General features: G+C 41.0%; 1 protein-coding gene across 1 annotated transcript in view; it reads left to right on the top strand.

Moving 5' to 3' along the window:
* Positions 1-16,716, top strand: part of Jade3 (jade family PHD finger 3) — a 91,207-nt gene extending 74,491 nt beyond the window's left edge. The window contains exons 9-12 of the mRNA XM_048336288.1: positions 1,160-1,276; positions 10,540-11,010; positions 12,356-12,473; positions 14,514-16,716. Of these exons, the coding sequence (XP_048192245.1) occupies positions 1,160-1,276; positions 10,540-11,010; positions 12,356-12,473; positions 14,514-15,403 (1,596 nt within the window). The 3' untranslated portion in view covers positions 15,404-16,716. The remainder of the gene's footprint in view (positions 1-1,159; positions 1,277-10,539; positions 11,011-12,355; positions 12,474-14,513) is intronic.
* The last annotated feature ends 1,114 nt before the right edge of the window (positions 16,717-17,830 follow it).

Here is a 17,830-nt window from a genome sequence, read left to right as displayed (position 1 = left end):
GTTCCATTTCCAGTACCTTTTGGACTATTCTGGGTAGAATTTGTTCTAGTTCAGCCATCTTTGAGAGTTCTTTATTTTTTTAACTTGTTTTTTAGTCATGTATATATTTATAAAGTTACATGAACTCTTTTTCATTCAGAAAAGAGTTTGTAAGTGTCCCTTTCCTTCTATCACTATCCTAAAAACCAATTTCAATTTGAAACCAGCCAAGTAGTTAGTGTTTTGAAAGATTTGGTTTCAATATGTTACCTTTATTTCTACTTACGTACTATAAATTCTTCCTTAAATAAAATTTCTGCTGCTTTCCAGCAGTAATGGGCTTTGTAAACCAAATGTAAAGATATATCACTGCTAGTTTTTATCCTTAACTGATTAAGTGAATCAGCAAGGAATAGGGCACTATCTCTAACATATGACAGCTGTTACAGGATTTGTGAATTTGAATTCTTTTCCTTAGCCTTCTCTGGTTCCTAAGTAAACATGAATTTTTTGGTTCATTGGTAACCATGCTCAGTCTACATTTTTACCCTTTCTTCCCATATGTGACTCATTTGCATTTGTGAATGTGATTGAAAGACTGAAAAGTGATTAGAGATAGTAATGTTTTATTTATTCTTGGTTCCATACTAACCTTGCAAACTGGGGCTTACCTCAATGTTGAGATGTTCTGAGCTTCGTGTGTGTCTGTGTGTGTGTGTGTGTGTGTATTTATAATTCGTGGCTTATGAAAGGTACTTCTTCGATGCCTTAGTTTTTTGTTTTGTTTTGTTTTTTTCCCGAGCTGAGGATGGAACTCGGCCTTGCACTCGCTCACCGGGCAGGTACTCTCTCACTGAGCTAAATCTCCAGCCCGTTGATGCCTTAGTTCTTTTTGTTTTTGTTTTCTGCTGGTCCTGGGGCTTGAACTCAGGGCCTGGGCACTATCTCTGAGCTTCTGCTCAAGGCTAGCTCTCTACCACTTGAGCCACAGTACCACTTCCTGCCTTCTCTGATTAGTTTATTGGAGATTAGAGTTTCTTGGACTTTCCTGCCTTTCCTGCACTGGCTGGCTTTGAACCACAATCCTCAGATCTCATTCTCCTGAATAGCTAGGATTATGGGAATAAGCCACTGATGCCCAGCTTAGTTCTTCTATCTTATGGTGGTATTTTATTTGTAGGTCAGCATTGCTTGTCCAGAAAGGATGGAACCGATCATAAAGATATCCCACATACCACCCAGCCGATGGGCCTTAGTTTGCACCCTGTGCAAGTTGAAGACAGGAGCTTGTATTCAGGTAAGTCTCCATGAAAAGTGGTAAAATGAACTAAAACCAGATTGGCTCTACTCACCCTCACAGTACAAGTGTTTCATTAACCAGAAAGTTACTCAAGAGGCTTCCTGCTCAACCCTAGAGTGCTACTGTCCTGCTAACCTTTTTATGAAGGTTACCATTCATGTTTTTCTTTTTATTCATAGTATTTTCCAGGTACAGTAGTGTATACCTGTAGGTAGACACCTGTAGGCCCAGCTACTCATGCAGTTGAGACAGGAAGATCACATTAGCCTAGGAATTTGAAGCCAGCCTGTCTTAAAAAATATTTGTAGTAGTAGTTAATCTCTGTCTTTCACTGTCAGAGGTGATGAGTTAACTGAACTCTGACACAAAGCTATGACATTATTTGGGATGGAAATAAGCTAGATAGGACTGTAAAACATGCAGTCTATGATAGTGTGTTATTTACCTACTAACTGTAAACAAACTTAAGATCCAAGATGATTTGGATAATCTGATGGATGGTTCTGTTACTGGTTTGAGTGACCATTTTGGTAGGAAAAAAGATACAATTGAATGGAGAAAGTCTGGCTGTTACTTTTGCAAATCATTCTCATAAGCACATTTGTTATATATGGTAGTGTAAATAAACCTTTCTGGAATGTCTTGAAGTACAGGAATTCAGATGAATTAGAAGTGTAGTTACTGTAGCGGCACCCAGAAGCAGCAGTTGGGAGGTAACATAAGAATAAGATGGAAAGCCAGGCCACAGTGACCCACACCTCTAATCCTAGGAGTCTGAGATCTAAGGATCCCAGTTCAAAGCCAGCCCAGGCAGGAAAGTCTGTGAGACTCTTATCTCCAATAAACTACTCCAAAACTGGAAGTGGCACTGTAGCTCAAGTGGTAGAACACTAGCCTTGAACAAAAAGAAGCTCAAGGACAGTGCCCAGACCTCAAGCCCCAAGACCAGCCAGAGGGGAAAAAAAGAATAAGATAGAAAGACCAGTTAGCTCCAGAAAAGACACAGGAATTGACTTTGTAATTTTCTTTTACATAATGTCATTTTATTTTCTAGTCCAAATGTAATTTGGTGGCTCTGATGGCAAGAGGGAAGGAAGAACTGAGCTTTTCACTCAGGTCTCCTGCATGTGAGCTGCAGGTTGTTGGAGTTGGATATGCCTTCTTCTTTCTTTATAGAATAGGGTCTGGGAATGTGGCTGAGCTGTAAAGGCTTGCTTTACATGCATGAAGCCCTGGGTTCGATTCCTCAACACCTCATCAGCAGAAAAGGCCGGAAGTGGCTCTGTGGCTCAAGTGGTAGGATGCTAGTCTTGAGCAAAAAGAAGCCAGGGACTGTGCTCAGGCCCTGGGTCCAAGCCCTTTGAAAAAAGAAAGAATGAAAACAGTATAGATTAGGACAGTAGTTCTAAGTGTTTTGTGTGAGATTCCTTACTGTTGCGTCATGTTCTAGACTCATCATCTAACAAAACTGATTGCTTCCTTTGCTCTTTTGAAACTTTTATTGGGCTAGCTTGTTCACCTTAACTATAGCACCGTACCATATAAAGGAAGCTGTTTCTCTAGGCTCTACTATGACACATTTCCTGCTTCTGTGTACATTCTCTTGTTGTTGGACCCTGTATGCGAGCCCTTTGAAGGCCAAGATTCTGTGACTTTGTCATGGCATGAAATAGAGTACTTGTCCCTTATTACAGTGTTCAAATAGTGTTGAGTACGTACATCTTCATTTTATTGCACCATAGATTAGTTTGTGATTATACATTTCCTCCTCCAAAAAGTAAAATATTTTCTACATTTTCATAATCATCATTAATCATTTTCAGACACTAAATTATTATCCTTACTATGGTACCTGCATTTCCCATTATTTTTGCTGTTTTAAAACATATCTAGCCAGGCACTGGTGGCTCATGCCTGTAAACCTAGCTATACTCAGGAGGTTAAGATCTGAGGATTATGGTTCAAAGCCAGCCCTGGCAGGAAAATCCATGAGACTCTTCTCGCCAATTAACCAGTAAAAAGCCAAAAGTGGAGCTATGAATCAAGTGGTAAAGGGCTAGCCTCGAGCACAAAAGCTCAGGAACAGTACCCAAGCTCTGAGTTCATTCCCCAGGACTAACACCAGTAAATACATTTCTATACCAGTTACTAATTAGTAACCTGACTGTAGTAAGAAAAAAACATAGGCTTTGGCACTCTAGCCTTGACCTACCACATTCTACCTTTCATTAGTTACTCGTATGTGAATTTCTTATCTTTGCCAATAAGCTCAAAACTGTTTTATCATTAGATTTCCAACACAGTAATACATGACAGACAGCCAAAAATAGTAGACTGAAGAACATATGATAAATGGAACTTTCTCATCTGAAGGGCAATAGTTATTTTCATTATTTAAAATTCAGATTGTACCTAAGTTTATTAGGCAAGCACTCTACTACTTGACTTACACCTCCATCTTTTGTTACTTTTTTGTGGGGTTTTTTTTGTTTTGTTTTTGCTTTTGTTACTTTGTTTTGTCAGGCATGGAGCTTGAACTCAGGACCTAGACACACACTATCTCTGAGCTTTTGCCCTCAAGGCTGAGCACACTCTACCACATTGAGCCACGGCTTCATTTTCAGTTTTCTAGTGGTTAATTGAAAATGAGTCTCACAGATTTTCTTGCCCAAGCTGGCTTCGAACCACAATCCTCAGATCTCATCCTCCTGAGTAAACTAGGATTACAGGCATCAGCCACAGCTTCTTGATTGGTTGAGATAGGATGTCACAGTTTTTATTTGGGCTGTCTTCAAAACACAATCCTCTTAGTCTCAACCTCCCAAAGTAGTTAGGATTACAAGTGTGAGCCAGTCAAAATTAAGACAACATTTTTAGCAGTACTAAGGTTTGAACTCTCCCACTTAAGCTTCCAGCTCTTTTTGCTCTAGGTTATTTTTCAGATAGGGTCTCACTGGCCTGGAGCCAGTCTCACCCAATGATCTTTCTCCTTATATCTCCCAGGTAGCTGGGACTACAGTTATAGACACCACTATGTCTGCCTGTTTATTAAAATGACGTCTCACTGACTCTTGCCTAGACTGACCTTGAAGTGCAATCCTCCTGATCTCTTGTCTCATGAGTAGCTAGGACTGCAAGTATGAGTCAGTCACCATGCCCGTGGTTTTTGTTGTTGTTTTGTTTTGGATTTTGTTGTTGTTTTTGCAATGCTGTTAGGTAAAACCCAGGACTTCATGCATACTAGACAAGTATTCTATTGCTGACCTATCTTCCCAGTCTAAACTCCTGATTATTTGGAATTGCATTTATTTAAAAAAATGCTTGTGCCTAATTGTGTACTGGAGTTTGGATCTGTCTACAAACCAATAGAGAACTTTGTGCCATGGAGCTTATTACATTTTCATTTGCAAAAACAGATAATAAACAATAGGCATTAAAAAGCATGTTACAAAGTGGTTGCATGCCATGAAAAAGAAAAATGTGGAGCTCAGTAGAAAGATAGGAAATGTAAGGCAAGGAGTTAAGCAAGGTGGTAAGGGTAGAGTCTATCTTGAAGGTAGGTGGCATTTGAGCAAAGATTGGAAAACAAGAGTAAAAGCAATACAAGTGTTCCAGACAGAGGGAATAGTCATTGAAAAGCCTATAAGATATGAGTGTGTCCAGCCTGTCTGTGCAACAGAAACAGGCCAGCAAGATCAGAATATGATATGTGGAAAGAGAACATCAAAAGAGATTACTTGGGTTCGGGAAAGGGACTAGCAGATAGCAAATATGTAGGTCTTTGTGTGTTGTATAGTCTCTGTCACAACTATTCAGCACTACATTTGCAGTGCAAAGGCAGCCACAGATGACCCTTAAAGCAAAGAAGCATTACTGTATTCTAACTGTCTCTTTTCTAACACAACTGAAATTTACCATGTTACAAAATAATCTTTTGATTTTTTTTTCCCCACAATTTAAAAATGTAAAAACTGTTCAGAATTTTTTTTTCTTTTCCTTTTTTTTGTTGTTGTTGCAAGATCAGGACACAAACTCGGTATCTGATGCTCTGCTGGTGCTCTACCAATTGAGCCACACCTCCAACCCTTGGAAATTTTTATTTATGTTGTTACTATAAAGGTTATATACAGAGGGATTTCATTTACATAAATCAGGCAATGAGTACATTTCTTTTTGGGCAGTGTCACCCCTTCCCTCACTCACTGAGTTTTTCCCTCTCATCCCTACCCACAAGTTGTCATTTTCAACTTGTGTCTAGTGAGTACCAGTGTTACTTTTTTTTCAAGATAACATTTAATATATTTGTATGAGTCTGCAAGGGTTTCCATAACAAAAACACTGCTGCTTTTATTCACCCTTTGTTCCCTCCCTTTCTATATGGTCGTTTTTTAATGTTAAAACTGAACTGTAGATATAGCTTATTAGTAATTTGCCTAGCATGCACAAGGACCCAGGTTCAATCCCAGCACCACAGAATAAATGTCAAAGGTTCTTAGCTCATCATCATAGACAATATAAAAACCGGGTGACTTCATTTGGCTTTTTAGTCTCCTGATAAGATTTTTCAGTACCCTTATAAGATCTTTGGGGTTTTATTTTAAGAGCTTAAAAAGGAGCTCTTGGCAGGTTTTGTGCAGATGAGTGAAATGATTTATATGTCTTAGAAGTGATTATAAGGAATAATGATAAAACAAGATCAGCCACCTACCAATAATGATTAAAGCTAGATGATGTTATATAGCCTCATCTCTATGTTCTGATACGTAGGTTTTAAAAATTGCATGTTAACACGTTAAAAACAAATCCAAACCCAAGTACTATAGTGCATAACTGTAGTCCTAGCACTCAAGCTGAATCAGAAGGATAGAGACTGAGTTCAACCTAGCCTACATAAGTGAGTAACAATCTGGGATATATAGGTAAGTGAGAATTTGTCTTAAAAACAAAACCAAAATTCACATCTGTAGTCCTAGTTACTCAGGAGACAGATTTGAGGATGGCAGTTCAAAGCTAAGTCCAGACAGGAAAATCTGTGAGACTTTATCTCCAGTTAACCACAAAAGGCTGGAAGTAGAGCTGTTGGTCAAGTAGTAAAGCACTAGCCTTGAGCAGAATACTAATGGACAGTGCCCAAGCCCAGAGTTCAAGCCCCATTACACACACACAGAACCATTTTGACTATTTTAGTCAAAATAGACTATGGAGACAAGTTTAGAAACTAGAAAAGCAGTTAGGAAGCTTTTATAGCAATTCACAAGAAAATGATTGCTTTGACCACAGTGGTAGTGCCTAGAGGTGCTAAGAATTGACTGGAATCTGCATGAATGACAAAGGTAGAGTGAACAGGAGCTATAATGGATCAGATAGGAGGTATAAAAGAAAATAGATGTTAGGAGGACATCAGTATTTTGACTCAAGCAGTGGAAAAGCAAATAATACAGAAGAATATTGGCAGTCACGAAAGCTCACTAAGTGGCTTACTTAGCATCCACAGATGATATTGAGAGCTGGCCACATAGAAATGGCTAGCCATCCTTGCGGCGGCTGACTTTAGTTTCAGGTCCCTCCAGAGGCCAGGCTGATACCGCAAGACCCAATCTACAGCATAAGTCCCATTGGTAACATAGACCATCTGATTTGGCCCAAGGCCTCTAGCTAAACTAAGACAACTCTCTGGGCTGAGTGATTGCCTGCTGGAATAAATGAAAACATCCAAACCAAATTTCTGTACAAGTTTTCATAGTAGCATTATTCCATAAAAGGCACAAAAGTGAAAAATACCCTGGTACACATCAATTAATGAATGGGTAAATACAGTGGAATAGGTGTTTGGGGCCATAAACATCATTGAATTCCTAACACATGCAATAAGGATGAATCATAAAAATAGTGCTACATGCAAAGTGTCAGACATAGTCATATTTTATATGACTCTACATATGTGAAATGTTCAATAAGAGCAACTATGTAGAAACAAAGTTCATTTGAAGTTTCTTAGAGCTAGGTTGAAAAACAGGAATGACAACAAATGAACACGAGATTTCCATGTGGGATGATGAAAATGTTCTGGAATTAGGTAGTAGTGATAGCTACACAGCTGTAAATACGCTCAAAATCACCACTGAAATACACAACAAGGTGCTTTTTGAGCTTTTGCCTTAGCATGCTTAAGACCCTGGGTTCAGTAGTCAGTTTCTGAATGAATGGCAGAATATTATAATATCAAAATTTCTACAAACTTACTGTCCTTGTGTGTGTGTGTTAATTTAATCATACAAATATTTATTTATACGGTAAGGAAAACCTCCTCATCTTCATCTTCTCCTAAGCACTGTGAGGCCCACTGGACACCCACTTAGTCTAGGTGGGAGCAGAAGGCAGATCTGTTCCCACATTCACCAGAGGCCACCAGTGTCAACAAGGCTGGGGGGGAGGACAGCTCATACTTCTGAGCCTTGGAAGCCCTTCTATCCTCTCCTCTCGGGGCTCTTGGGGCATTTTATCCTCATGCCCACTTCCCACTCTGATCACCCTTAGGCCACCAGCTTGAGGTTCTCTCCAGGCCAGAAGTGCCACTAATGGGCTTAGAGTTACAGTCACTCCTTACTTACAGAAAGAGAGGGCTATTCTAGAAAAATGCCCTAAATTCACTCCCATGGCAAAAAAATGCACATATGCATACACAACCAAAGACACAGGCACATACACACAAGCACACCTCACTTTGTACATATAGACAGGTTTTTCCCAAACCTGTGGTCGTCCTCCCCAAGTGGGCTCAAGCCCGAATCACATCACTTAGATCACCTAAGGCTGGTACCAGCCTCTCCTCTAGGGTGTTAGACCCTGGTGGTCCTGCTGAGAGGTAGTCTGCCATGTGTGAAGGTTCTAAGGACAGAGCAACTGTCTGCCACCCCACTAGGCAGAGAATAGAGAGGGACTCTAGCCAGTTCTAAGAAGCCACACCAGTTCAGGGAAGGAGAATGAGCGGCATTGATACCCTCCTTTAGCCCTGGTGAAGCCAGACAGGCTTTTACTTACTTGCTCTGGCCTTTTACAAGGAGCTTACCTCTCCTCAAGGATATACACAGCAACTGTGTGTTCTTGGAAAGGCAGCCAAAGTGCCTGAGACATTTAGCTTTCCAAGCAAGGTTGCCCACAAACAGGAGGACAAGCAGGATGACTGACAGAGCCGGGACTGATGGCTGATGAAGGCTCTGCTAAATTGAGAAAGAAAACCTATGCTAGGAAACAAAAAGGGCACCTGGTGTGTGTGGACAGCAGTTGGGAATGCTAGGGAAGCTGAAGATGAGCTTCTTTGAGGCCACAAACAGAAAGAATAGCTGGGCACAAGTACACTCCAGAGTGGCAGTGTCCTAGGAGACTGGCACCTATAGCAGCAGCCTGGGTTCACAAGAGCCCTCAGACAAAAGCTGTCCTACGCCCTGTGTGGTGGGCCCCCAGCATGGACTTCCCTTGGCTCTGCTAGGGAAAGGAAACCTGTGTGTGCATAGGAAGTGCATGTTCCAGAGAAGCCCCAGACTAACCTAGCTGCAATGCTCATCTAAACAGGCAGTGTCTCCAGTGAACCAAAGCTTTGGACTTGGGGGAAGAGGGGAGGTGAAGAAGGGAATTTCATGAAAGCTTTTCTCTCACAAGTGTTTAAAAACAGTCTCAGAGTTGCTGGGAATGCAGCTTAGCGGTAGACTGTTTGCCTTAGCATGCTAACATGCATGAAGCCCTGGGTTCAATTCCTCAACATCACATGAACAGAAAAAGCCACAACCAGTGCAATGGCTCAAGTGGTAGAGTGCTAGCCTTGAGCAAAAAGAAGCCAGGGACAATGCTCAGGGCCCTGAGTTCACGCCCAGGACTGTCCAAAAAAAGTCTCAGAAGAGGAGGAAGAGGAACAAATTCCACACTTTTTTTGGAATTCACACATAGAGGCAGGCAGGCAGGCAAACCATCACCCACACCCAGCCTACAGGACCCCTTGCAGCCACTCATCTCTGTCTCCTGCTTTCCTCACACCTACAAGGGAAACTTGGGCATTTATACCCATACTTTCAGATGGAAATGCTTTATATTTGTGCTATTCAAAATGGTTAAAATGGGGGCTGGGGATATGGCCTAGTGGCTAGAGTGCTTGCCTCGTATACATGAGGCCCTAGGTTCGATTCCCCAGCACCACATATACAGAAAATGGCCAGAAGTGGCGCTGTGGCTCAAGTGGCAGAGTGCTAGCCTTGAGCAAGAAGAAGCCAGGGACGGTGCTCAGGCCCTGAGTCCAAGCCCCAGGACTGGCCAAAAAAAAAAAAAAATGGTTAAAATGTTGATACTAGAATTAAAACTCTACCCTTTGATTCTTGCTAGGCACTCTATTACTGAGCCATGTCTCCAGCCCTACAAGAGCAATTTCAAGCCAGGCATGGTGGTTTGCACCTGTAATCTAGCTACTCAGGAGGCAGGGATTAGGAAGATCCTAGTTCAAAGTTAGTTCAGGCAAAATAATTTTGCAAGACCCTGTCTGAACATGTTTAGATCACAGTTCCAGACTAACCAGACAATAAGTACAAGAACATCTGAAAAATAACATAACAAAAATTATAGTCAATCTGCCTAACAAGTGCAAGTCCTTGAGTTCAGACCACAGTAGTGGCAACACAAAAGGAATAATTTCAAAAAGTTGGGTTAAGATTGCAGAAACTATTGAAGTATTCTCTAAATTAAAAAGTTATGCTACTCAGTTATTGTAGTCCATGCAACCATAATCTCTTTGGAAATTATACTGACTTCATTTTTCATTTTTAGAAGCATTTTCTGAACTATGTTCCATACTTGATGGTAATGCCAAAGTGAATGGCATTGCTTCTGTCTTTCAGACCTATGGCCAAGGACTAGACAGTTATAGGTACAATGCAAAAAGTAGCATTATAAAGTCACATGATGTGGGAGGCCCAGTGAAGAGATCATGTAACTTCATAGGAGTTAAGGAAGGCTTCTCAGAAAAAGTCAAAATTGAAGGTTTAAATGCTTGAGCTGGAACCTTAAAACGGAAATTGGACACATTTTTTGCCTCTGCCTTTTGTTGCTTTCTGTAAGAACAGGCTTCCTAGGTTACTCATAAATCATTTGTCATAGTCATACTATGTCCATTCCTTTCTCTGGCTTCCTTACAAGTTCAGCATATGCTATACATTGGGTTCTCCCTTACCCCCCACCCATAAGTCTGTTGCCTTTTCCTATCCTTTCTCCTGCAGTGCTCTGTTAGAAGCTGCACCACAGCTTTTCATGTCACCTGTGCCTTTGAGCACAACCTCGAGATGAAGACTGTCCTGGATGATGGCGACGAAGTGAAATTCAAGTCGTTCTGTCTGAAGCACAGCCAAAACAGGCAGTCACTTGGGGAGGTTGAGCCCCACAGCCACAGAGCTGCCGAACCGAGCCAGACCAAGAGTGAGAAAAACAACGTAAGAGCACAGAAGCTCCGTGAGCTGGAAGAAGAGTTCTATTCCTTTGTCAAAGCAGAAGACGTGGCTACTGAACTAGAGCTACCTGTGGAAACTGTGGACTTTATCTATAACTACTGGAAACTCAAGCGCAAAAGCAACTTCAACAAACCATTATTTCCTCCAAAGTTGGAAGAAGAAAATGTCCTGGTACAACCAAAAGAAGAAAATATTCACACTCGCATGCGAATGTTTATGCACCTGCGACAGGATTTGGAGAGGGTAAGGAGACTGGTTCTTAGTAGTGTATAGGTCATGGTCTGCATAGAGATAGAAGGTCTTGCTTTCAGTTTTTGTTTAGGTTTTTTGTGGGTGTTTTTTTTTCCAGTCCTAGGGCTTGAACTCAGGACCTGAACACTGTCCTTGAGCTCCTTTTGCTCAAGACTAGCACTCTACCACTTGAGCCACAGTGTCACTCCGGCTTTTTCTGTTTATGTGGAACCCGGGGCTTCATGCATGCTAGGCAAGCAATCTACCACTAAGCCACCTTCCCCCCCCCCCCAAAAAAAAAAAAAGAGTTTAATTTTTTTTTTTTTTTTGCCAGTCCTGGGGCTTGGACTCAGGGCCTGAGCACTGTCCCTGGCTTCTTTTTGCTCAAGGCTAGCACTCTGCCACAGCACCACTTCTGGCCATTTTCTGTATATGTGGTGCTGGGGAATTGAACCCAGGGCCTCATGTATACGAGGCAAGCACTCTTGCCAGTAGGCCATATCCCCAGCCCAAGAGTTTAATTTTTATTGTAAAAGTGATGTACATAGTGGGGTTACAGTTACATAAGTAATAAGTACATTTTTTTCTGAATACTGTTACCCTCTTCATTTTATCCCAGTGAGATCTGAACATTTTTTAAATAGAGTCCCTGTTGTTATTACTATTGTTACCAACACTATTCTAAATATTTTATAAATATCCTTTTAGTCCTAACATGCTTATAGAAGAAAACACTTAACACACCCCCCCCCCCCATTTACAGATGCATAACCTAGATCACAGAACCAATTGAGGAGGAAGCTTTCCCCCTGGTGGCTGTGGAAACTTGACTAAACTGAAGGTGTGAGCAAAAAAGGACATTTTATACTCAGGAGGTTGATATCTGAGGACCACAATTCAGAGCCGGCCTTAGCAGTAAAGTGAGACTCTTACCTCCAATTAGCCACTAAAGTAAACTGGAAATGGGGCTATGGCTCAAGTGGTAGAGCACTAGCCTTGAGCAAAAACCTGAAGGATGGTGCCCACAACTGGCACCAAAAAGAAGAGAAGCTACTTTCTCTTGCAAGCAGACTTGCCTCCTGCGCTCCCATCATTTTTACTTAGGGACTGAAAGAGAAGGCATGCATTCTTCCCATTCTGATTATGTACATAAATATCAAGCTTATAACACCAAAAAAGAATAGATTTTTAAAGTTGGGCACAGTGGCTTACACCTATAATACCAGCCACTTAAGGAGACCCCCAGAGATTGAGAGGAGACTGTCTGGAGGCCAATCTGGGAGAAAAGCTAAACACTTTAAACTGTCAGATTCTGTTACCATGACAAACATCTATTTGTTGGGGATTGGGCTTTTAGGTCCGAAATCTGTGCTACATGATAAGCCGAAGAGAAAAGCTGAAACTGTCACAGAACAAATTACAGGAGCAGATCTTCAACTTGCAGGCCCAGATTATGCACGAAGACAATGATACAGGTAACCTGTGTGTTTAAATTGTCTTAGCAAATACATAGACTCTGGTTATATCCTTTTTAATAACTTGTTGTTGTTTATCATGGGGCCTGAGCTCTGGGCTTGGGCACTGTCCCTGAGCTCTTCAGCTCAAGGCTAGTGCTCTACCACTTGAGCCACAGCGACACTTCCTGTTTTTCTGGTGGTTAATTAGAGATAAAAGTCTCATGGACTTTACTGCCTGGGCTGGCTTTGAACTGCGATCCTCAGATCTCAGCTTCCTGTATAGCTAAGATTACGAGCATGAGCCACTAGCGCCTGGCAATAATTTAATTTTGTCAAATGTTTCACCTAAAATATTTAAAAATTCTTGTCAGATATATTATTTGCTTCAATCCAGTCCTGATAGGATCATGGCTCATTTCTCTGTTATCTTATGAGGCCAGAAATATCAGACTAGGATTGGAAATTACAAGTCTCTAAACCCCAAACAGATGTTTGAGGCCTTTAGTTGGCAGCATGAATTTATTCTGTAATGATCCAATCCAGTAAGAAATCTCAATATGGACTGGGAATGTGGCTTAGTGGTAGAGTGCTTGCCTAGCATGCATGAAGCCCTGGGTTCAATACCTCATGCCACATAAACAGAAAAGGTCAGAAATGGCACTGTGGCTCAAGTGGTAGAGTGCTACCCTTGAGCAAAAGCTCACGGACAGTGTCCAGGCCCTGAGTTCAAGCCCTAGCACTACCAATAGGATAAGATCCCATTGCAATCAAGTGGGTGTGGTCTGAGGATAGTAGTTCAAAGTTAGCCCAGGCAGGAAATTCTATGACTCTTATCTCCAGTTAACCATAAAAAAGCTGGAAGTAGGGTGTGGTGCTAATAATAACAGGATAAGATTGAATGTCAGTTTCCAAAAACCATTTAATTCCAGGTTTATTCACTAGTAGTCTTTCAAATCTTAACCAGAAGTTAAAAGAACTATGTCTTGTCTTCATTTATTCACTAACATTTGTTGAGCACCTACTTGGGACTAAGATCTAAGCTAGGCAAAATCCTTCCTTGTATGGAAGCCTAGCTGAAGCAATGACAGTCATATTCAGTAATACCTGTAGCTTCCCTGTTCCTCATGTAACACAGGGGCAGGGCATAGGCCAGTAGGGGTCACTGAGATAGATGTGCAGAATCAGCTCCTGCCAGGGGCCAGCCAAACAAGTGGCAGAAATGAAAGCTGTGGGTATCACACACTGCCTGCCCATGGGCGAACACCTTTTGGCCAGGTTCCAATAAGATGATAGTAGAAAAGATCAGATCCATATACATGGATTAAGTTTTTGTAGTATATTTTTTTAATTTTGAAATGTTCAACGTAATAAAGACCTATGGTCATATGATGACATAGCCAGGGAACTAGCCAGAGGTGGAAATGCTGTGATGCTTCTTTGATTCTGTTAAAACCTCCCTGTAACCTCTACTATGGTCACTTGTAGTCAGGATATTATTATAGGTTAAGAACCTAAACTTTGTGGCAACCACCGACTTCTAATGACAGGTTACACAATGTACTGGTACTCTTCCTGACCAAAACCCATGCTTTGTTTGTGAGGAAGGCCCAGGAGAGAAGGGAGGATAGGATCTGAGATTTCTGTGTTCACAAAGCACATCTTTAGTAATGCCATACTACCTATGCTTGCACACACCAAGATACACAAGTAGAGAGTGTCATTTCCAAACCATTGCTAGTGAGTGATCTTATGTTTGGAGGGGAAGAAGGCAGACTAGGGGTACAAGGAGAAGCGTACAAGTCTTTGTAATCCTTTCACAGACAGAAAACAGACGTAAGGAGGTTGGGAACCATGGAACAGTGGCACTACTGAGACTAGCATCCTTGGCACCCCATCCTCTAGTGCTTCTTACCCCATTAACACCATGATGTACTTAAGTATCAGTGATAGGTCTTTTGTCAACACTGGGAAGAATGGGTCCATCAACTCCCTCTGCCACAAGCATATATGCTATTACTTAAATCAGTTGTTAAAACAAATCTCTCTTTTCCATCTCAGGATCTCCTCTGACAACTGCACTAGAGAACGCACTATTTTCCTCACCATCAAATGTTGCCTTAAAGTTGGGGGCCAGACCAATACCAGAAGATTGCAGAAATGGCACTGTGGAGATTGATCATCGACCCTGCTCCCCTGTAAGTGGCTTGCTTGCTCTCAGTGAAAGAAGCCTGCAGCTGTCTGACGAGCCACTGGATCTGCAAGTGAAATCGCGCTCAAAGCCTCCACTAGAAAACAATAACTGTTTGCTGGAGAGCCACAACTATTCTCGGAACAAAGCCAACAACAGTTCCAGTCCTACTCAGAAACCTCCATCTTCTGAGTTTTCTCGTGGGCCATCAGTGGAGGTAGAGAAGTCTCTAGTCTCTGAGGCTGTCCTCTGTGGAAATAGTCAGCCTAGCTCTGAGTCTTCCAAGTCAAATGGCATTGAGGACAATCTCTCTGTGAATGTCACCCAGGAAGCTAGCGCTAGTGAGATATCCAGTAACCAGGAGCCCATGGTGGGCTCCCATTTAGCCAGTCCGAGTAGTTTTAGAAAATCAACCATGGAAAAGTTCAGATCTTTTAAAGAGACCACCAAAAAATGGGGGAGGAGCTCTGAGGGCCCCCAATGCTATGTGAAACCAATGAAGAATATAAATCCTAAAGAGCAGATCCGGGGTAGGCAGCTTCTCAAGCGGTCCTCCGAGAGAGCTGCATGTCCGGAGACCGATGGTTATTGCCCAGATTTAGAGCTGAGTGATTCTGAGAGCGAAACTGATGGAAATAATGAAAAAGCCATTGTAAAGAATGATAGCTCAGACAAGGAAATTCCTCCTCAGGATTCTGAACAGGATTGCCATAGCGAAAGTGAGGTAGATCCTCTTCCCCACGGTTCAAAGCAGAGATGATGAGAAATTGCCAATATGTAATCCAGTATTTGCCCCAGTTACTGGGGCAAATCCAAATACCAAAAGGATTCTAGCATATATTAGGAGGAAATCAAGGAAAAGGGAAATTTTTCCACAGTAAATTGCAATTGCAGTATTTGAAAAGGTTTCAAGTCTTAATTTTTATAAGCACATAGTAAGAATTCCAGATGACGTTTGGAGGTTGGTTTGGGAACAGCTAGGTCCAGAGTTATTTGCTCAGTGAATACTCAGGGACAGCTTTCCAGTTACATTAACATACTGCTAAGTTTATGTATTAAGGGTCCTTACATTGCTAATGGTCTGTGTTTATGTATTAAGGGTCCTTACATTGCTAATGGTTTACAAGAGACCATTATTATCAGACACTAAAACTACTTACCATTTGAAACTACAAAATGTGATTCCCAGAGCTCCAGTCTCTGGAAAGTTTCTAACCGTACTGGTGTTGGTAAACAAGGGAGAGGCCAGGAGAGAGATCATCTGTGTCACATACTGTCAAGCTCACTACCCTCTTCCTTTGCATTGTGCAAGGTGGAGTTTCTTTGACAGTATGGTAACTTACCAAGTCAGTTCTCCTAATGCTTGAAGTGTCGAGTGCCTGTTCTTAGACCTGCTTGTTGGGGACACACTCATAACTCTTTTACCCAGCTAACAAGCATAAAAGGCTAACTTGTAATAGTGTTTACAAAAGTACACATGTACTACTTCCAAGGAAAATGCTCTGATTCTCTGTTTAGGGATGTGTGAAGGATCCCAGAGTCTTTCCCAAAGTGAGACTATTTCTGGGATATTTGTACCAAGTCAGGGTTTTCGTGTTGCTTTCAGATAAGTTTGGCTGACAGTTTTTGTATTCCTGCTTTAATGTTTATAAGAAATTTTATTGAGGTATAAGGAAAATATAATGAAGCGCACAGAGGTTAAGTATTCTTACCTGCTTTAATTTTGAAACAGATTTTTATTTTCAAACAGAATTTGAAATCATGTGTTTATCACATGGATATAATTTAGCTTTGTGTTCGTTTTGAATCCAAGGCAATTTTCCAAGCAAAAAGGCTGGATCCATTTTTCACAGGTTTATATACCCTGCTCCCAAACTCTCAGCCTTGGTTCCTTTTTTTTCTAGAGGAAGAGAATAATCACACTTCAGGGGAAGGAGTGAAACATGTTTGCTTCCATTTTAAAAAGAGAGAAAAATGCCAGTTTTTAAATGTGAAGTAAACTGGGATGCTCAGCTCTCTTGTTTAGCCTTAAGTCAATATTCTCTTTCTTCTAGCTTGGAAAAATGTAGTGAGAATTTTCAGAGGAGGCCATTTTCAGTTTCTAAAGTTTTTGTATGGATAAAATGGCCCAGCTCCAGTAAAGTGCCACTGGGTGAAGCCTACGCTGGTTCGGTGGCTACAGAAAACTCAAGCACTTTGCCTCACCCCACTTTTGTTCTGATGACTTTGTCAATAAAAAAGGTTCTCATGCTTTTCTTCCTTTCTGGAAACCTGTATTTTATCTGTTGCTTGGCTGTCTTCAGAATGTTTCTTTTGTGCCTGTGTACATGTGTGAACATGACATCTATCATGTAGTATTTGAATGGAAAAATGGTGGGGAGAATTTGCCCCTACTCCTGACTAGGCTTCCGTGGATAAAAATTTGACACTTTCATGGTAACGGAGTTATAAAGGAATTATGTTGGAAAAGCCTCTTGGTGTTAGAGGCCAATACAGGAGTTTATATCCATCCTATCATGCCTTTCCATTTTGTATGCATGGGAGAGAAAGCAACTGAGGACAATACTTCAGCCACTTTCCAGATGAAATGCCATTGAGAATATTGACTAAGCATCATTTCAATCAGGGAAATATAGTCATAATATTTTTGCAGCATTTTTCTAAATAAATGAAGGAGCCTTCCATTGTATACATTTCAACTACCCCAGATTGCATTTGCTACATTTTGTTTGAAGTATTACCTCTTGCCTTTATTACTTTTTTATCTTATAAAGTCTGGTTTTTCAAGATAAATACAGTCTGTTTTCAAAGTCACCTTTTTACCAATGCTTTTTCATTAAATTATGAAAATAACTACTGTCTGTATGGTCATTTCTTTATTTTACCACACTTGTTTTAAGAAAATTTTGTGTTTCTTTAATACTTAAAAATTATATTCACTAAGCAAAACAAAGTAATGGTGGGGAGAGAAAACAAGCAAAAAAATAGAGGTTTATGATTCATGTCAATATGGGGGGGGCAAGGAAAATTCTAGGAATTTATTCGGACTCTACCCAGAAACCATGATTTCACCAGGCTGGGAAGATAAAGACCTTAATTAGAAGATGGGTCCTATCTAAAGTGACAAGGTTCAGAAAGCTCAGTAAATTGAGGATCATATAAATAGTCTTTAGTTTTTTTTCCTTTC

The sequence above is a fragment of the Perognathus longimembris genome, chromosome 28 (assembly GCF_023159225.1).
Source record: "Perognathus longimembris pacificus isolate PPM17 chromosome 28, ASM2315922v1, whole genome shotgun sequence".
NCBI lineage: Eukaryota > Metazoa > Chordata > Mammalia > Rodentia > Heteromyidae > Perognathus > Perognathus longimembris.
Note: the sequence above shows the minus strand (reverse complement) of the source record. Positions and strands in the feature narration are given on the sequence as shown.